Source organism: Peromyscus eremicus, chromosome 23 (assembly GCF_949786415.1).
Source record: "Peromyscus eremicus chromosome 23, PerEre_H2_v1, whole genome shotgun sequence".
NCBI classification, from domain to species: domain Eukaryota; kingdom Metazoa; phylum Chordata; class Mammalia; order Rodentia; family Cricetidae; genus Peromyscus; species Peromyscus eremicus.
This window is the reverse complement of record NC_081438.1, coordinates 15753959-15775236: the sequence shown is the minus strand read 5'-3', so window position 1 is coordinate 15775236 and position 21278 is coordinate 15753959. Positions and strand designations below refer to the sequence as shown.

The 21278-nt window shown below is 45.5% G+C and overlaps 1 protein-coding gene across 1 annotated transcript in view; it reads right to left on the bottom strand.

Annotated features, from left to right (window-relative positions):
* Positions 1 to 10153: 10153 nt before the first annotated feature.
* LOC131898303 (transmembrane protein 132B) overlaps positions 10154 to 21278 on the bottom strand; it is an 85047-nt gene continuing 73922 nt past the window's right edge. Inside the window, exons 3-6 of the mRNA XM_059249431.1 lie at positions 20453 to 20658; positions 15313 to 15583; positions 12503 to 12694; positions 10154 to 11310 (exon numbers count right to left, since the gene is read on the bottom strand). Coding sequence (XP_059105414.1) covers positions 10174 to 11310; positions 12503 to 12694; positions 15313 to 15583; positions 20453 to 20658 — 1806 coding nt within the window. The 3' untranslated portion in view covers positions 10154 to 10173. The remainder of the gene's footprint in view (positions 11311 to 12502; positions 12695 to 15312; positions 15584 to 20452; positions 20659 to 21278) is intronic.

Sequence of the window (21278 nt, the reverse complement as noted above, 5' to 3'; positions counted from 1 at the left end):
ACTCTAATGACTATCCCGGAGCAGAAGCAGCAGGTGCCTTTCTGAGGGGAACCTGTGGCTGTAGATAGGCCGACAACTTCCGGCATTGCCCAAGCCGCCATGGCTCCAGTATGGAACCAATCCCCGCCTACCTGGAAGCCCCTCACCTTGTTGCCTCCCAGTGCTCCCTGGACAGCTGACAGTGTCTCCTGTGCCTCCGTCCTGATACCCTTAGAGCCTTTACCCTTCCTCTTCTCTTTCTGGAACGTTCTATCCCCTAGACATCCTCTAACCTACCCACTCCTTTCTGCTCAGCTGCCAGTTTATCAATATCCTGTCACCGCCTCTCTCTACCTGGCACTGGCTCCACCTCTCTGCTACTTGGTTTTTCTCTGTAGCTCTTGATCCTCTACAGTTCTCTGTTTATTGCCTCTCTCCACATTCTCCATCCCCCATGTCGGGAACACTGACTGTCACACAGTTGTGTTCAGAGAATATTTGTTGAATCAGACAGGATGCCACAGACCTATAATCCCAGGTTTTGGAGTGCTGGGACAGGGAAATTATGGTTCTAGGATAGTTTAGGCTACACATGGAGATTCTGCTTCAAAAAAATTACTGATATTTATTGGGACAAAGAGTACACACACACACACACCAACAGCAACATCACTGCTATCACTGCTATTATCATCATCACCATTATTACCATCATCATCAACACCATCATCAGCATTATGACCATCATCATCAATACCACCATCATCATCACCACCATCACCAGCAGCAGCACCACCAGCAGCACCATTATCACCACCACCATCATCATCGCCGCCGCCATCATCATCATCATCATCATCATCATCATCATCATCATTTCCAGATGGAAGGCGCCAACGAAGTGCCTGAGGCAAAATTAATGACATGTAGAGAATAGTACTTTCCATAAGCTCATAAACAAAGGCACCACGAGGAATCATCATTACCACCAATGAATTGACTCCATACATTCAGACAAGGAAGATGCAAAACTTCTAAGTATGTGTGAACCCAGGCTGTGTACTGACAAACTCATTGTGAGTAAACACTGAGTAGTCACACAATGCAGTGCCCTCTGCAGCAAATATCCCTCTTACAGAATAAAGCACATGCTAAGCCAGATAAATACCCTTATGGGTGGTTCATAACCATCTGGAACTCCAGCTCCAGAGATTTGACATCCAATTCTGGTCCCACAGGCACTTGCACACACATGGCATGTATACACACACACACACACACACACACACACACACACACACACAAATGCTATAACAGTGTGTCCTACTCATAACAGCTTGTGTTCACCAAGGAACTAAAGTCCAATTGAGAACAATGAAAAGTAAGGAATGACACTCATCTTCCCAGATTCTAGACAAAAACCTGGCCCTACTGTGTGCTGCCCCAAAGCTGCCCCAACAGACACAGCTAGCTTGGCTGTGTAGATTTGACTGTTCTCTATATTCTGCGAGTCCATACCTGATACTTCAGCCTAAGAAGAGTCCGAGGCTGGGGACTGATGGCTGGGACATAGACTTAAATCCAAGACATCAAGTCCTTTATACAGGCATTATAAGCAAGCAGCATCATAACCCTTGATTTCCAAAGAAACAGGCATCAGCTGGATATGATTCAGTATGTGGCTGTCTCTCAGTCACTTCCTTCCCTATGGGTTTAAGCATGTCTTCCTTTCTCCCTCATCTTTCTCTTCCCTGTGCTGGAATTTAACTCAGGGCTATAAGCATTCTATCACTGAGCTATGTCTCCAGCACTATTTTTAACTTCCATGTTGAGGCAGATTCTCACTTAGTTGCCTAGGACCTTGAACCTGAGGTCTTTCTGTCTTAGCTTCCTAAGTTGCTGGGATGACAGACTTGAGCCACCAGGCCTGGATTGATCGTTTCTCTGTTTACTTAATTCTTACTCATCTTTTTCATTTTAAAATCTATTGTGGGTGAGGTGTATGAAATACATATGTTCTCATGTGTGTGAATACACACATAGGTGTGAAAGCACCCATGAGACTAGACGTCAATACCAGTTGTCTTCCTCTATCATTCACAGCCATGTTTTTCTGAGGCAGGATCTCTCACAGAACCTGGGGCTCACTGATGCAGCGATACAGAGTGGCCATCGAACCTCAAGGATCCTCCTGGCCTTGTGCGAGGGCTATTCTTGGTTGTCAACTTGACTACATCTGGAATGAACTACAATTCAGAAATGGAGGCAGGCACACCTGTGAGAGATTTTTTTTTTTGCTTGGTTTGAAGTCATTGAATCCACTTCTAGTCCGACCTTTGAAGCCTTTAATCTGGATCTTGAGATGGCCTGGACCTTCTGCTGGATGTCTACATATTATATAAGAACATAGAAGGAGGAAGCTTTTGCTCTTTGACTGCTTGCCCTCATTTTGTTAGCACACTCATTCCTTTGTTGGAATTAGAGCCTATTTTTTGGGACTCCAGCATATACTACAGAAGACCAATCTTGTGGACTAAGCAAAGCAACTATGGGATTCTTGAACTTCACATTCACAGCCAGCCATTGTTGGATTAACTGGACTGCAGTTTGTAAGTCATTCCAACATACCCTCTTCATATAGAGAGATTCATTCTATAAGTTATATTACTCTAGAGAACACTGATTAATACACTCTGCCTCCCCAGCACTAGAGTTTGGGGTGAGCATTAAGACTCTTGGCTCTTTATGTGAGTGCTGGGGGTCTGAACTCAAGTCCTCATGCTTGTGTGACAGGCATTGGACCAACTGAGTGACCTCCTCAGCTCTCATTCATGCTCCATAGCTTTGACATCCCTTTAACCTCACAACTCTGTGTGTGTGTGTGTGTGTGTGTGTGTGTGTGTGTGTGTGTGTGTAATATCCAGACTATTACCTGGTGTCATGGCTATTCTCAGTTGCCAACTTGACTACATCTAGAATTATCTGAAACCCAAGTGGCTGGGTACACCTGTGAGGGATTTTTTTTCTTAATTACATCATTTAAAGTGTGAAGACCCACCTTGAATCCCTATCTTTAAGGTGGGAAGATACACCTTTAATTCAGATCTTTGGAGGTGGGAAGATCCACCTTTAATCTGGGCCACACCTTCTGCTGGCAGCCTATATAAAGAATGTGGGAAGACCTAAGCTACTGTGGGTGACGCCATTCCCTGGGTTGAGGTCCTGGACTCTAAGAGTGGAAAGGGTGAGCTGGGTACTAAGCATGCATGCATTCAACTTCTCTCTGCTTTTGATTGTGGATGTAACAGCTGCTTCAGGTTCCTGCCTTGACTTCCCCACAATGACAGACTATAACCTGGGCTGGTGAGCTAAAAATTAACCCTTTTCTTCCCTACATTGATTTTGTTTGTTTGTTTGTTTGTTTGTTTGTTTGTTTTTTGCCAGGATGTTTTATCACAGCAACAGAATGAGGCTATGACAACTGCATTGGAATTCACATGGATATGATGGAGACCCACAGGTGGCTGTGATGGGGAAGGAAAACACATGCCCGGGAAAGTACCCCAAAGGGAAGCACACAGCCTGAGCTCTGTATCTCTACTGGCCATGTCACTGCATTCTGAGGGTCAGCTTCCACTGGAGAAAGCCACATTAAAGGAACAGGTGATTTCTGAGTGGAAAAGACAAAGTACCATGGGTTCTGCCAGCCAGAGGAAATTGGAAGAGCGAAGGAGAAACATCAGATCTAAAGACAAGTTAAGCCATCACAAGGACCATGGGTCCTCAGCATCCAGAGTCCAGACCCATGTACTCAACCAGGCACAGATTAGACATAGTCAGAAAGAAGATGTCTGTACAAAGAACATAGACTTTTCTCACACCAATAGCAACTATTGATAGTGCACAGACATTCTATCAGATAGAGTAAGTAATGCAGAGGCGATCACAAACACGCAGAAGGGTACATGTAAATTATATGCAAATCCTCCCGGGATCTTGTCCATCTCCTCTGAGGCACTGTAACCAAACATCCCAAAGATAATGAGCTGCAAATGTAGTATTGTCAAATGGGCAGAAAATCACCATTAACCAACCCCACTATTCTGAAACAGTATCCACCTATGTGCTTACAAAGCACTTTATTATGATATCTGAAAATGTGCCCTCCTCAAGCTCTTGTGTCTAAGGATAGTTCAGTCCTCAACAGGAAATGATGAAGTTGTATCTCACAACCTACCCAGAACCACAGCAAAAGCCCAAGACATATTAGAGATGTTTCATCAAACATGAAAACTGCCCAGTGCTGGAAGTTGATACCATGACTGCGTCTTTGAACTGGGGAAGACGACTTCCCTAAGGGAATCATTATTTTCTGTCTAGGAAGTGGTAGTTTCCTGTCTGCTGGAGCCACAGAGGAGTCTATAAATGCCACAGACCAGGTAGGATACCCCTGTGCTCCCGTTTTCCTTCTAGAAATATCTAAAAAGCAAAGCAAGAATGCTGCATCACCTGTCATAATTGGACAAAGCCATCAAGAAATGAGCAGCCACCAAAGATTCTGACACCAAAAGAATCAGAAAAACAGTATTTGTATTTTGCCCTTATACATTAAAAAAAATCTAAACCTAAAGGACCTCCCTTTGATCCATCTCATTTCCTGCTTCCTTCCTTTTCATTTTGGGGAAGATTTTTACCAAACGGAGTACGTCTACTCTGAGGTCTGAGTAACACACTGTTCTGTGATTCACCCCTCCTGGAAAGCTGTTAGTGGGAAGCAATTACCCCAAATGGACCTGTGTACCTGAGAGAGCTCTGGGGCTCATTTGCTGCCAGTATTTTAGAAGCAAGAAAGCAACTCCGACTCTCCAGAAGCCAGTGTCTGTACCCAGTTTCTTAACTGATGTCTTCAGGGCCCAATAAAAGATCAGATGTAGCACAAGGCATTGCCAAGGCATTACCAGGAGACGTCCTCATTCATCCTGAAGGAAATGGGGGGTAGTTTCAAGATTCTCATGGCCCTCAGACAACAAATAGCTCACTTTGGAAGAGCTGGCTGTCGTCTGAAGGAACGATCCCCACCAATACAGAGAAACCAGCACATCTCTCAAGTCCCAGAACATTTTTAGGTTTGGAGTTTTGCTTTGTTTTTTAGATAAAGGTTTAGAGAGAGATGGCCTAGCAGTTAAGAGCACTTTCAGCCCTTACTGACATTACTTTGGGTGGCTCATAACTGCATGTAATGCTAGCTCCAGGGTATCTGATGCCCTCATCTGGCCTCCATAGGTACAATACTCATGTGCATAATACACACACACATACACACACACACACACACACACACACACACACACACAAATATACTTTTTAAATCATTTTTTAAGTAAAGGCTTTCTATACCTCCTAGGCAACATTTTCTTTTCATGTCCATTTTTAGTGCTGTATCAAGACTGTTAAACTCCCTGACTGAAAAGAATAAATTTTTTTTTAAAAAATCTATAAATATAACCCATGGCATGAGTACTAAAACTCAATAGAAAGCACACAATCAAAATAACACAACCATTGAAGAATGTTCAAATGTTTATTTCCATGTTAAAAATGATGAGTTACCCTGTGGTTAGAATATACCTTTATGCTGAAAAATGAAGTCATTTTATTTCTGAAATATTTCCAGTTGGGGAGGGAGGAAAAAATTCAGAACGTAATGAAGAGTAAGATCAAAATGCTCTGGAAGATTTCACCAACAATCCCAGCATGAGCCACAATGTCCTTTCCAGGTCAGAATTCCTAATTGGGTGTATTTTTCAATGTCAGACCCCGACGCTTTTCCCATCATCCATTTAAATATGGTTGAGCTGGATGTCTGTACACTTAAAAGCTGTTTCACATGCTTTTATTTTTAAATGTATTTATTCCAGTACACCGTTCACAGTTTCATTATATTGCCTATATTACATACAAAAATATCTGCTGTCTGTATTTCAGCAAAACTTTGTCCCACCATCCACCCTCTACATGACAGATGAGATGCATTACATTATACAGATATGGTTTTGATGGAGAAGAAAGGTACAATTCATAAACCATCTATGGTGTCATTTACAAAGACCTGACTGGAGAAATGTGACTCTCTTTAGATGATCAGAGTAGAAAACCCAATGGGATGAAGATAGGACTTGGAATCACTGCCTGTGGTCACTGTTTGGGGACCGGGGGACTCCTCACTGATGGACACAGCTTCATTGTGGTCTCAACACCCTCCCTCCCTCTCTCTCTCTCTCTCTCTCTCTCCTCTCTCTCTCTCTCTCTCTCTCTCTCTCTTTCTCTCTCTGTGCGTGTGTGTGTGTGTGTGTGTGTGTGTGTGTGTGTGTGTGTGTGTGTGTGAATGCATGGAAGCATGTGTGTAGACCAGAAGTCAACCTCAGATGACATTCCTCAGACGACATTCCTCAGGCATCATCTACCTTCATGTTGAGACAGGGTCTCTGACTGGGATCTGGAACTTTCCTATTAGGCAAGGCTGGCTGGAAAGGAAGTCTCAGGTGCTTGTCTATCCCCACCTCCCCCATGCTGGGATTATAAGCATATACCAACATGCCTAGATATTTATGTGGGTGCTGGAGGGTCAGATTCCAGCCCTCAGGCTTGTGCAGCAAACTTTACCGACTGAGCTCTCTCTCCAGCCCTGATAAGAGTAAACAAAAAAATGTTGATCAGAATACCAAACATGGCTTCCTAAACCTTAAACAAGTGAGTTACAAAATACTTCCACCCATAGGTGTGGCCAAGGGGTAAAATAAAATCAATGCATGTCTTGGCTGTATTTGTGTCAATAAATAGAAATGTTCTGCCTAGACAGCTAAGAATTGCCATAGTCTGGGAATGTGCCCTGGCCAGTGTACCAGGCAGACAGTTTTCTAGTATTAGTTAGATGTTGCTTTTGGCCAAAGCTCCCATTGTACCTATGAGTCTCTCAGATCTAGCACACCTACTGTTCAGCTCCAGTTCTTTGGTGTGGCCACCTGCCTCTTGAGTCCCTATGCCTTGACCCCAAAAGTACCACATGCAAATTCTGAAGACAGCGGCATCATTGTCTTTGAATGTCCTGGGTCACACTACCAGGTGTCCGTCTCATGTCTCAATCTCTGTGTGGCCAGAGAGCTTATAGCCTGCCACTATCTCCCGACTCCCCCAGGATGAATCTGAGCATAAACATCACTCTGGTGGCAGAGCAAGGGACTTGATAATGTGTGTCTGGATCAGGTTAAATAATCATAAATATATATATATATATGAAATAAATATATCAAGTTATAATTTGGATCTCTCAGCCATGAAAACTGAAGTCCAGGCAAGTGTATGGATTTTAAGGCTTGATGGTTTATGCAATCTCCCCCATTGTAGTTCAGGTGTTTTAGGAGCTAGCACAAACATCATAGCTGACTTGATGGAAAAATCAGGTGAGATAGCCACAGTGTATGATCTGCACGAGATATTTAGAGCATAAGATGCTTCCATGACACTGTGATGCTGAATCCTGTCCAAACCAAATCTAAGAATGACGGGCAGGTTCTTTTGATTCCTACCAAATGACTGAGTCTATAACTCCTTGGTATTCACACTCACACACACACACACACACAGATGCGGATACTAGTGCGTATGTATGTATATAACTGTGTGTCACATGTTAAAAAAGGTCATTTCCCTCAGAACCTGCCACTTGACTTTGTTTTGAACTGACAGTGTCCTAACACAAAGACACGGTAAAATGTGCACTGAGGCGAATTTACTGAGTGTATCTAAGAGGCCCATGGAGGCATCTTCAGCACCGTGGTCAGCTCCTCCCCGCCCACTTCAAGCCTGTCAATCACTTACTTATGCTGCCCTTAGGAATTTCCTGCTAAGCTATATAGGCAAGCCCAGGGCCTCACCTAACCAATAGGAGGCAGCCTGCTTTGTGTGTCCTTGTCTCCAGACAGGTGCCTCACTATCGATTCCCATTATTTCTGTGATGGGAGATAGGATTTTTAAATGGCTCATGAAAGGAGCCACACTTATCTGCAACTTTGCTGTCCTGCATAGGTGGTGTGGGGCTACCTGCCCCCAGTCCAACCTTTCCAGAAGCAGCCGGCTAACTAGAGACCTCTTAGCAGCAGCAGATGTCAGCCAAGGTTATGCAACACCTTCATCTCCTGGCTTCAGTCTCTGGTGGAAGGTTTTGAGAACCCCGGTAGCTCCGGTTCTTAGAAGTCATTCTAAACACAGAAGCAAGTGAATCGTAGTTCTGGAGGTTGAAGCCCATGACCTACATGCCCAACCCTGTTTGTAAACACATTGCAATGGGAGAGGCAGGGAGAATGTTTTTACTGTCCCATCATGGCTACAGGAGGGCCAGCTGCCTTGTTTCCATCCTGGACATACACAAAATGAGAGCAGAGGAATAAGAAAACGTGTCCTCTGAGAGGCTCAGATATCAGCCCTTGGATATCAGTGACCCCCTGCATGTGCTTCCTGCTTTGGACCTTTTAAAATCCCATTTTGGGGAGCTGACAATGACTTGGTTAGTTCACAATGTGGCATACTAGTCAAATGCCTGGGTTTCTAGTTACATCATCGTGATAAACAAAAATGTCACATTTTGCCAATCCAAAGATCTCTGCCTTCCTTGAGGCTGTTCATGATGCTTGTAAAGAGCACTTTTATCTAAAATTATGCAAAAAAATCTTTTTTCTCTTGCAACTTTGACTGAATACCATAGTTTTTTTGTAACAGCCGACTCCTGGGCTCTGGGACATTCACTTATAGTTATGGATTTGGAGAAACCATTGCTCTCTCTACCAAAAGATGCCTGAGATGGTTTCTTCTCTGTCCAAGTGACAATTGAGGGTTCTGGTTTGTTTTTTTTTTCAGTCATTGTATGGATGACTTCTATATATTGCTAACTTGAAACATCGATTTTTTTTTAAATATGCAAAGTGGAAAGTTGAATGTGAAGCTGTTTCTTCATTCCTTTTCTGTGTAGATCAATCCTGCTTTTTAAAGGAGTTGTTTTTTCTATTTATGTGTATGTGTGTCTGTGTATGCGCACATGAGTGCAGTACCCACCAAGTCCAGAAGAGGGTATCAGATCCCATGACCCTGCAGTTACAGAAGGTTTGTGAGCCACCACGTGGGTGCTGTGATCTGACCTCCAGGTCCTATACAAGAGTAGCAAGTGCTCTTAACCACCAAGCCATCTCTCCAGCCCTTCAATCCTGCTTTTTATTTTACTTTGAATAACACACTGTGTTGAGCACAAAGGACTTATATCCATACTGTGATGTTGGAGTCTCTCTGCCCTCAGAACTCTACCCCCAGGAGATCTGCAAATAACTAACAAGCAGACAATGAAAACAGATGCTTGTGACACAACTTTTCTCCAAATTGGTTAAACTTCATGTGGAAAATGATTTTAAAAAGAAAAAAAAAAATCTCTCTTCTGGGTCTCCAGTGAGATCCCTGTCGCCGAGATAGATAACAAAGTCCAATGGCAAAAAGGAGACAAAGCATGAGAATATGCTGCTTCAACACCATCCCCAGCAACAAAGTTTAAAAAAAAAAAATGACATCCTGCGTGGAGACCCAGAAATGTCAGGACGTGATGAGCCCCAGCGAACAAAACTCATAGGAACACCAAACATAATTCTTCTTTATGTGTTTCTGAAACAACCCCTCCCCCTCAAAAAATGTAAGGTCAAAAGAACAAGTGCGAGTCCAAATGTATATAAAAATAATGAGCCTCACTCCTGACAACTAAGGAAGCTACATCCAGTCATCTTCCGCCATGGAGATCCGAACTCAGGCCACGCGCAATGAGTGTCCACTGTGCTTTAAAAGGGCTAGGAATAGAAAAAATCATCATCCGGAACATCCCTCATCACACACGGCCATTGGTCATGAGGTGACCAACTGTGTCTGTGGGGTCGTGTCTACCGCTAGGCTGCTGCCTCTGAATGTCTCCCATCCCTGGGAGCCACTGTTTTGTAGACATCACCCAGCTCTCTAGACGGCTGATACCCACTTAGAGAGGGGTCCCTCCAGACCCCCTACCCTGACACTTTGTTGAGTCACCTCCTATTGCTGATCAGACTCACTGCTCCACCGTTCAGAAAACAGAAGGCATAAAGGTGAATACGAACTTAAGAAAGGACTTTACATCTGGTCCTGTAGTCTTTCCATATAGTCTCTGAAGTCCTGTGAGTCCCCCAGCCCCATATCCTGGCAGACCCACTTGATACTGTCATCGCTGTCAAACAGGATGGAGTTGGTGTACGGGCCCCCATCCTCAGGGAGGATGGTGGTGTAGGAAGTAAACTTGACTCTCTTCCTCTTTGGGCCGGAGGAACCCATAGGTTCATTTTTCAGCTCTTTCTCATACACATAGTCAGGAGGCCTAAGCAGCTGACTGTGAAAAGTCTTCTGGGAATTGCCATTCAGCAGGAAGTTCCTCTCCTCGAACTGCAGACCCCTGTCAATCATGGTTGTGCACTCCTCCGAGGGGAGAGTGATGTCCACAGGGTTCTCCAGAAGTTCTACCTCATTCCCAAGCCAGACCCAGTCATGGGAATGGGGGATGTTGCCCTGCTCACTTACTGCAAACCTTTTGTGTCTATACTTCCAAGCAAAGGCCACGCAGTTGATCAGGAAGACCAAGATGGCCAGACAGAAGACACAGAGCAGGGCGTACATGCCAATCTCCAAATCTGTTAACCCCCTGGAGGTCATCGTGAGGTCACCAGGGTTATTGGATTCTGGTAACTTCCCTTGAGTGGGGAAGCTTGTGAAGGCATCTGCTCCACCTTTGAGTAGCTTTCCTCCCATAGGAGACTGTTGGGTTGTGCTTTTGTTGGTCCTGTCCTCGTGGCCAACTGGTGCGCCATGTTGGAACCACTCCTGGGCTGCTCGTTCCTGGCTTCCCTCGCGCTCTATGGAATTGCTGAGGTGGCCTTTGTATTCCCGGTTTACACCTTCGATATCATTGCCACCTCCTTGGTGTTCGTGCATCCCAGGTTCAAATCTGACCTTGACGTTTCCTTTACCCACAGCGAGAGTACTCTTCCTCTTGTTCTTCTGACAAGATTCACTGATTGACATTTCTAGCTTGATCAGGGGACCCTGTCCTTCGCCCTCAGCAACGATGACTGGCCATCTGGTCTGAAGGTTTGGCTGGACGGATACCACCATTTCGTCTAAGGAGGAAACGGTCACTGAGAAATCCTTGGGATCGTAAATGTCTAAAGGCGTCACTGAGCCATCACTGAACAAAATCCAGGAACTGACGATGGCCTCCTAAGGAAAAGGAAACCAGAGCACAGTATTATAACTGGGTTCCTTCAAACTTACAAATACAATTTCCTTTGGACATTACTGGTATCTACAGATAGAGGTGAATTTCTGTATGTGATGGCCTTAGCTCTTGTTATGTCCTGACCTTGTATCATTAATGTACTATAGTCCCATTGACATGAGGTGCCAGGAATGTACTTTGATGGATACATTAAAGTGTAAATTAACTGATTGCATGCCTTCCCATGGAGTGTGACTTTGACTTTTGTGTAGATACTCAGGAAGATCAGGAGATTTATCTGAATCAATTCCAGATGTAACTAATCAGGTTACCGTTCAAGATGATGTCACTTTGAACACCCTTTATCAGGAAGTCAGTGCTGACACAGCAAAACCTCACTTGGAGGAAGTTCTTGGTAAATGAAGTGGTGTGAGGCTGGCTGATTTAAATGGAACCATGCCCCTATCTCCTTTATAAATGTTTTGTGCATGTTTAAAAACATGGGAGAGCTTTAGCATTGGCAACCCCTGCAATTAGGACAATCTGGTACAAATTAGCCATTCTTATTCAAGAAGCTGAAATGGAGTCTCCAAACCTCAAAAAATCACCTTCTGTTTGGCAGGAGTGAGAACAGGGGATCCCTTGATCATGGTCTAGTAGCAATCCATGCCTCGCCTAGATCAACCCACGGGAAAGCAAAGAACACCGGAAGATATAGCTAAGCCCTGAGTGCCATCCTCAGAGACAGAGAGAAACTGGATAAGAAGCAAGGAGAAGCTGGGTGGTGGTGGCACAAGCCTTTAATCCCAGCACTCGGGAGGCAGAGGCAGGTGGATCTCTGTGAGTTCGAGGCCAGCCTGGGCTACAGAGTGAGATCCAGAAGGGGCACCAAAACTACACAGAGAAACCCTGTCTCGAAAAACGAAGAAGAAGAAGAAGAAGAAGAAGAAGAAGAAGAAGAAGAAGAAGAAGAAGAAGAAGAAGAAGAAGAAGAAGAACGGAAGGAGGAGAAGGAGGAGGAGGAGGAGGAGGAGGAGGAGGAGGAGGAGGAGGAGGAGGAGGAGGAGATGAAGAAAGGAGATTCAAGAGCTGCCAGGCCTGGCTGTGACACCCTTCTAGCCTCCCATGCAAGGAGTCATTAACTGAGGGCAGGGCTAACTTCATGCCCAGACCACGAGGCCCTGGGAGTCTCACCTGCTGTGGGGCTTGGAACACATCCTGAGCAGCCACTGTAGAGACGATGGCCCTCTTGTCTGCCTTGTGAGGCTGCAGGGAAAGGGACAGGCCAGCCACCAGTTGCACACCCAGCTCTGTGATGGTGACACGGTCATCCAGGACAATAACTGTCTTCTCAGCCAGGATGGAGTCAGAGAGAGGCGAAAGGACCTGAGAAGGCAAGGTAGAAAGCTTGTGACTTTGCCCCCAAGGGAACCCCCCCTTAACTCCCAAGCAGATAGAGCCATCAGTGACCCGTCGAGTGTCCTGGTAAAGGGACATAGTGACAGGTGTTTACGCGGGTCTGTGGTTGTTCGATAGCACAGGCTGAAGGTGATTGAAAGGGATGGCCTTGGTTCACATCTCTTGATTCCTACATGACAATGGCTAGAATATATTTATACTCTAAGGAAAAAGAGGGTTGAGGCTAAGAATCCACACTGAACTTTTCTACCTCGGTGATAGGTATGAAAGAAATGAGGCTTTTTCAACAGCTGTTAAGCGAGTTCTGAGCCTGCTGGATTGGTGGCACAGTCTCCGAGGAAGTGGCGTTCAGCCCGGCTCTCTCTGCACATCCCTTCTAGTGGGCAGATGTTTATCACTGAGCACCAATGATTACCATATGGGCCACTGGGTCATCACTGGATAAACCAGTTCGAGTGGCATTTCCTAAGCAGTTATCCCTCCTAATACACCTTCCGGTGTGCAGCTGGGGGTGGGAGACTAAATCCAAGAGCTAATGCCTGGTAGGTGGAATTGTTTCTAGAATATTCCCCCGAAGACTTCCTGCCTTCACTCATCCCTGACACTTGTGGGGGAAAAAAACATGAAAACTCATTCTTCAGTGCCACTCAACATAGCCACCCAAAAGCCAGATGGGGCTGAATCACACAGGGCACCCAGTGTGGTCACCAGAGCTCTTTGGAGTGGGGCGGGGGAGGCTGTGCTCCCAGCTAGTGACAGAAAGAAGTCAGGGACCCTCAGAGTCCCTATTGACAATGGGGGAACTCCATGAGAAGGAATGCACAGGGCTCCTGGCTGACAGCAGCCAGGAGACAGGGGCCTCGGTGCTAGAAGCAGAAAGAGTGAAGCTCTCCCAAGGTGAGTGAGACCTGACTGACGCCAGCCTTGGGGTGTTATATAGAGCCCAGTCAAGCCCACCTAGTGTCCCAGCCTATAGAGACATCACTGAGTAAATGAGTGTCATGCAAGGTGTAAATCTGTGGTGTCAGATGTAAATGTGTGGTGTCTTGTAAGGCAGAAACAGAAAACAAGCCGGGTGGTGGTGGCGCACACCTTTAATCCCAGCAGAGGAAGTTGGATCTTTGTGAGTTTGAGGCCAACCTGGGCTACAAAGTGAGTTCCAGGAAAGGTGCAAAGCTACACAGAGAAACCCTGCCTCAAAAAACAAAAACAAAACAAAACAAAAAACAAACAAAAAAACAAACAAAGAAAAAGAAGAAGAAATAGAAAACAAATGCAGACTATAACACGCTTTGGCCAACTGCACCAAAAGTTAAACCTTGGAAGCACCTAAAACATGGCTTAACTATGATCGATAATGTTTTAAATCAGTAAAAAAAAAAAAAAAAAAAAATCTGCATAATGATCTTACCAAAATTGGCAATAAAATGTTTTTGTTACAAGGTAATAGAGACTATTCAGTTATGGTCCCCTCTTTATCTTATGAAAACTGTACTTTTTCAGTTTCATTTTGTCTCCTATTCTGGGTGTAACATGGACAATGGTTAAACGGTAAGGCTAGGGGCAGGCTCAGCTTTTAGGAGGTTTACTACTATCTACTCTACTTTGCAGAAAAGTCAAGTGTTGTGGTTAGCAAGATGGCACAATGGGTGAGGGCACTTGCTCTGCCAACCTGGTGACCCGGGTCCAATTCTCAGAACCCACATAAAGGTGGAACAGAAGAACCAACTCCACACAAGGTATCCACTGACCTCCAAAGACCCACACTCTGTGGCACACACCCCCATATACACACAATCCCAATATTAATAAGAAAATTAATTATTTTTAAAAAATCTAAAAGCTCTCATCTCGAAGAAGGTAATTTCTGATACTGTATCTTTAATTTAGCTTTCTCTAATGAAGGAGATATTTTTCTATACTCTAAAAACGCAAGAGAATTTTTTTAATTTAAAATAACTTCTTGATCATTTCAGGCGATATATTTTGATCAGATTCACTCTCTCCCCATCTTCCCAGATCCACCCCCTTCCCCACTCAATCCAACTTTATGTCCTCTTTATTGGTTTAAAAAAAAATTCCAAGTTTAATTTGTACTGGCTGTAAATCGCTGGGTAGATGATCTCCACTGGAGTGTGACTGAGCTACCAGGGGTCACATGCTTAGAGAAAATAGACTCTCCTCCCGGCAGCTATCAAGGGCCCATAGCTTCTCGGCTAGGGGTTGGACCTCAAGCCTGCCTACCTGTTCCATGCTGGGATCCTGTCTGGCTTGAGTGTGCACAGGTCTTGTGCATGCTCTCTAACCACTGTGAGGTCATACGTGCATTAGCCCTGTCATGTCGAGGAAATACTGCTTCATTGCCCATGTTCTCTGAGTCTGGGGCAATAAAACTGGTGAACCGACTCACCTGTACACAGGCTAAACATGTGTAAGTTGATGCACACTAGTGTGTGATATGCACACACACAACGCATGCACAGAACTGTATGACTTCAGTTAACTGGGGAACCACAGATGTTAGGGAGAAAGTGACAAAGACTCACACACACACACACACACACACACACCCCACCCCATGATACCTGCACAGTAGTGATGCCTGGCTCCCGCCCTGCCAGGATCCTGCCATCCTGTAACTCAGCAATTTTCGGTTCCTCTACCTTCACAAACTCAGTCACAAGGTCGGTGATGTCAAACTGCCAGTCGGGGCCCAGCATGTAGGTCAGCTGACCCAGGTCAGGTGACTCAGTTACAAACTGAGTGAGAACTCGCACCAGGGCATGCTGGTACTGCAGAGTGCATCCTCGCCCCTTCTTCTCCTCATCTTCCTCATCATCACTCTCCCGGGTGGGCCTGGAGCACAGACAGAGCAAAATGAAATCAAGCCTCCTCCTTAGCAGGAAACCTTGCCTGCCCTTGACTCTGCCTAGGTCTCCTCATCCATTGATCCATCCACTCATCCATCCACTCATCCAATGAACGAATGCATTCATCCATTCATTTATCTCTCTCTCTTCCTCCTCCCCTCCTTCCATTTTCTCCTGATCCCTAATTCTCAACAGCTCGCCCAGAGTAATCTTCTCTGTCTCTTCAATTCTAGAACCTTCCCTTTGAGAAGAACTTGCCCTGTGACCTCCCAGGGGAGGGTTGTGCTGGCTGCTGGCTGCTCTGTGGATGGAGACCATGCCAGGAAGCACAGAGCAGAAACCACAACCCCTGCCATGCAGAGTCAGACAGACCACAGCCTGTTCTCCCAGAGTGACCGCTGACATCCCTGTGCATTGAGTTAGACTACCATGAGCTCTGCCTCCCATGACAGACAGACAGACAGACATCACAGTGGCCACACATACTTAACTCCTTCAAGCTTCCCAGAACCTGGAGACTGAGGTTTAACTCTTGTCCTAATCTTACTGATAAGGAAACCAAGATGGGGAGATCAGAGGCTCTTAATCAAGGCCAGAAACTGTTCATCTGCAGAGGCGAGGCTAAGGCCAAGCAACCTGCCCCTACATGTGCCCTCTCCTTTTCTAGGTCCATTCCATCCTTCTTCACAGTGGCTGTGGACAAACCAAGCTTCACAGCACTCACCAAGTGGGCCCAGACAACTACTAACTACAGATTTGAACTCAACTGCCTTTGATTTCTGAAACAATTTGCTGTCCCCTTAAAAGTCTGAGAACAATATAGGAAAGTATATAAAAACTCTCCAGAACTGCCTTAGAACAATTCCAGGTCCCCAAAGAGGTGGCAACTTACCTTTACTGATAAGAAAAAATGGTTTTGGGGGGACAAAAGGATGTAGCATTAAAAAACAGAGAGGCATACTTGCTATGATGGAATGTGAAATGTCCTGCACAGGCTTGTGTGTCTGAATACTTTGTCCTGAGCAGGTTTGGGAGGTAGTGGAGCCCCAGAACCTAGCTGGAGGAAGCAAGGTCCCAGAGGACAAGCCTTGATGTTTCCAGCACATTCTCACTGTCCATCCCCACTGCTTCCTGATTTCCCTTCCTGTGAACAAGCAGCCCCCTGCTGTCACGCCTTCCCCATCATGAATGAAAACAACCCTTTCCTCGCCAGGTTGCTTCCATCATATAGTTGGTCATAGCAACAAGAAAAGTAACTAACACTGGGCAGTGGTGGCACACTCCTTTAATCACAGCACTTGGGATGCAGAGCCAGGTGGATCTCTGTGAGTTTGAGGCCAGCCTGGGCTACAGAGTGAGTTCCAGGAAAGGCGCAAAGCTACACAGAGAGACCATCTCAAAAAAAGAAAGAAAGAAAGAAAGAAAGAAAGAAAGAAAGAAAGAAAGAAAGAGAGAGAGAGAGAGAGAGAGAGAGAGAGAGAGAGAAAGAAAGAAAGAAAGAAAGAAAGAAAGAAAGAAAGAAAGAAAGAAAGAAAGAAAGAAAGAAAGAAAGAAAGAAAGGAAAAGTAACTAACAAGTGATTTTTTAAAAAAAACTTTATCTTTTTACTTTTAGTCTTTCAGAATACATCCCAGAGACAGTATCTGTTTGGTGCATGCATGCTACCCAGGATTTCCAGACACGTGCTGCTCTCCCTTAGAGAAGAAACCCACATAGCCCCCCAAACAACATCAGCAGCATTCAGTAACATGTCCACACTTCCTTTGGACTGCCTTTTAGATTAAATATGTTTTATCACAAGTGATAGTGCTCAGTAATCTGTGCTAGTGATGTGAATTAACTAAACAGACAGAATTGAAAGGCTATCTTAAACAAGTCGGAGGCATACTACGATGGTCTGTGTTAATCAGCTGACGTGTTTAAGATCTCTCTTTTGTCTTTAAGTCTCTGACATGCTTCAGATCTCTCCTCTGTCTTTAAATCTCAGAATTGTCACTGTGATATGCTGTCATGCAGATTTCTTAGGTCTGTCCCATTGGTGGTTTCTGCGGATGTTTGCCTCTGTAGACTTATATATTTTGCCAGATTCGGTCCGTTTTTATCATGGGCTCTCAGCCTCACATTCGTTGTCCTCTCCCTCGATTCTAGGTCCAGGCATTTCAGACATCTTGTCACTGTCCCACACGTCCCTCCTGTTCTGCCTAGCTGAGTTTGGGTGTTATTTGGACCAATTTGTACCTTCCATCCCTCAGTCCATTGGCCTTATTCTGCTATCCTTCCTGTGCCTACCCACTGGGGGTTTTCTCCAGTTTCTTCTCCTTGCTGAGACTACCTATAATCTCAATGTTGCCAAGACTATTTATGATTCTGTAGCAAATACCCTGCTCCAGGTAACAAGTGATTTCAATATTACAATCCACACGTTTTGTATATTATGATTCAAAAAAAAAAAGAACAAAAACAAAAACAAAAAAAAAAATGCTGATGCTACCAGGTTCCACTTCAGTTAAATCTGCACTGTTTTGGCACACAGGCTCTGGTTTCAATGGTGTTTTGGAGTTTAGAGGCTATCAATGGTGTTCTGGTCTCAGTGGTGTTCCCCTGATATCCTGGCTCCCATTCCGGCCCTGCTGATTTTTCTCCAGGGGTAGCGTGTACCTCCTTGCTCAAGGGGACAGGAGAAAGGTGTCAATTACACAGGCGGTGTCACTTTGCTGCAATTCGTGTTTCATAGGAACTTGGGAGTCCAGTGCTAGGCCTTTGTGGTATCCTGAGCCTATGTGTCAAAGCATGTCTGAGTTTTCCCATCACTCGTCATCTGGAAAAGTCGATTTGTTTCAACACCATTGGTTTAATAGCCTTTGACTCTGTTTACCTCTCCTCTCGCATTTAGCCGTAAAATCAAGAAGAATCCGAGGCACACGTTCAACACTTTGCCTGGAAATCTCAGCTCCACAGTCAGCTTTCCATATAACTGCAGGGCACGGCACGCTGGCATTCTGCAGCGGTCAAATGAGGATCCATGTTCCACACACTCTCACCAATGGTATTTTCCAAGTTCCTTCTTATTCAGGGCGATTTCTATTTCCAACCAGGTGATAGGAGCTTTCCCACAATGCTCCATGCAGTCAGGCTCACTGTCAACACCTTCACCACCCATGAGTCTACAAAAAGTCTGCCAAAGGCCACTATGCTCCTCCAGATACTTCCACCCTCCGCCCACTGTCTGCTTCCAAAGACTCCCTTCCCTGAGGTGTTACAGCTACACTCCAAAAGTGGGTAACAATATCTGGGTTACTCTTTTTCCTTTGTGGTGTAACAAAATGTCCACAGACCTCACAGTTTAAAAAACACCATTCATTGGCTTCTTGCAGTTCTGTGAGTCACGGTCCAACCAGGCTCCCATGGGGAGTTCCGCATAGAGACGAGGAAGCTGAAATCAAGATGTCAGCCGGGCCCTCGCCTGAAGCTGTTGAGGAAAGAACTGATATCCAGACAGTCAGGTTGGTTAAGGTGTTGGGAGTGACCAGTTTCTACAGTTAGACTGGGTACCCAGTGGCCTGTGTTCATCATGAAGGGTTCCTGGATCCTAAAGGCTCCATCCACTTTCCATGGCGCATGAGTCAACCCATCTTCAAAGCCGGCATCACTCTGTCAAGTGGTCCTCACCCTCAGACTTCTCCAACGCCCTCCTACCCCCAGCTGAAAGGGACGCTCTGCTTTTGAGGGCCCCATCTGATAGGTCTGGCCCTCCTGGATCATCTCCACATCCTAAGATAGATGGGTGGTTGGCTGACACTGTATCTGTGAAGTCTCCTTGGCATGGTGCCAGATCAACACTTGACTGGATTTTTTTTGTTTCATCTCTGTTGCTGCGATAAAATACCCTGAGGAAAAGCAACTTTTGGGAGAAAGGGTTGATTTTTGTCTCATGGTTCCAGAGGGATCCAGTCCACCACAGTGAGGAAGACATGGTCGCAAGAGCTAAAAAGGAAAATGGCTGACCAGATTGTACACATACTCAGGAAGCAGACAAGAGTAAGAACAGAAAGTAAGGTGCATTCTCAAAGCCCTGCCCCAGTGAGATACTTCCTTCAGAAAGACTCTGCCTCCTAAAGGTTCCATAAACTTCCAAACAGCGCCACCTGCTGGAGACCTAGTGTTCAAACACATGAGCCTGTGGGGGACAGTCTCATTCAAACCGCTACACCTGAATGAGCAGCAGATGGGGATCCTCGAGAGGAGTTTGACTTTAGGGCCTCCCCCTGCAGCACACATCATTTCACTGGACTCTTCAGATTTCTTATAATACTGCTGCTCCCAACTTGGAGTTGAGGGAACTGGAGAATATGTAGTGGAAGTCGCCAGGTCACATGGCTGTACACGGGAGGAACCAAGTTTGTTAAAACTCAGGCAGTCTCATTTCCAGCCATGCGGACTTCATCACATGACACCTCACTCCATGTGTGAAGACTGACAGTGAGGAAAGGGAGAATGAGTGATGAAGGAACAGACAGTCACATGACAGGCAGTGAGAAGTAGTTATATTCCGAATGCCAGGCTTTGTGTAGGTGCCTCTTGGACTCTCACATCACCTTCTCCTGCATCCTAGAAACTGCTCCGTGAAGCTACCCCATAGCACCGCTGGTATTGCTACTATTGTCTTTGATGTAATTTCCTCATGTCCAACGGCTAGTAATCATCCAAGTCAGAGCCACAGCAACCCGATTCCAGAGCACCACCATGCACTGCTGGAAGCCAAACCCAGCCCATGGCAACACACCTCAGATGTTGCCTCCCACAGATACCTGGGCCCCAGCAGCCTCTCACCCACAGCCCGTCTCCTGTTCCTCACCTCCTGTTGGCGGCCACCGGGATCCTCCAGCCCTTGATCTGGCTCAGCTCCGTGTCTGAGATCTCTATCTGCAGCGGCAGGCGGGGCACCCAGACGGTGATCTCCACCTGGGAGGTGAAGTGCTGGTGGGTGAAGTTCACAATGGTGCCCACTTTGCTCTTCATCTCCTTCCCATTCACAAAGATAGAATCACAGGTGTTGGAGACCTGGTGGGGGGGGGAGAGCGAGAACACGGAGATGCATCAGCAAGAGACACGCCATACCAGCAGAAGTTCATGGACCTCGACAGCTCTGATTTATAAGGCACCCGAAGAGCAGGATGGGTACAAAGAGTAATTTGTAGGTGCTAATTAGTGACAAATAGCTGATAGATAGACTCCAGGAAAGCAGTTTTGTGTTACAAAATACTGACAAGTTAAACCATAAACATAATTTAACGGGGTTGTGAAACTTCAACTGCCTTTTGGGAGTGCGCTGTTTTCTTTATCTTACCTTTTCTTATGGGCGCAAACCACCACTAATCAAGCCCCAGGTGTATCTTATTCCACTCTTATACCACATTTGAAGATGCATAAAAGGTGTGCATGTTATAAAGAAAATGCTTTGTTCCAGCCATAAAGCGAAGCCACCACTGAAGGAAAAAAAAAAAATCAAGAGGGCTCTGCCCTAGATTAAAATCCTGGTAGGCTAAGTGCTCATGGAATGCACTAGAAACACAGATGGAATTAATCCTGCAAACACTAAACCGCAATTTCAGACACTGGAGAGAGGGAGGTGGCATTTCACAGTGGTCCCTTTCGCGGCACTTGGAGGCGCTCTACTTTAC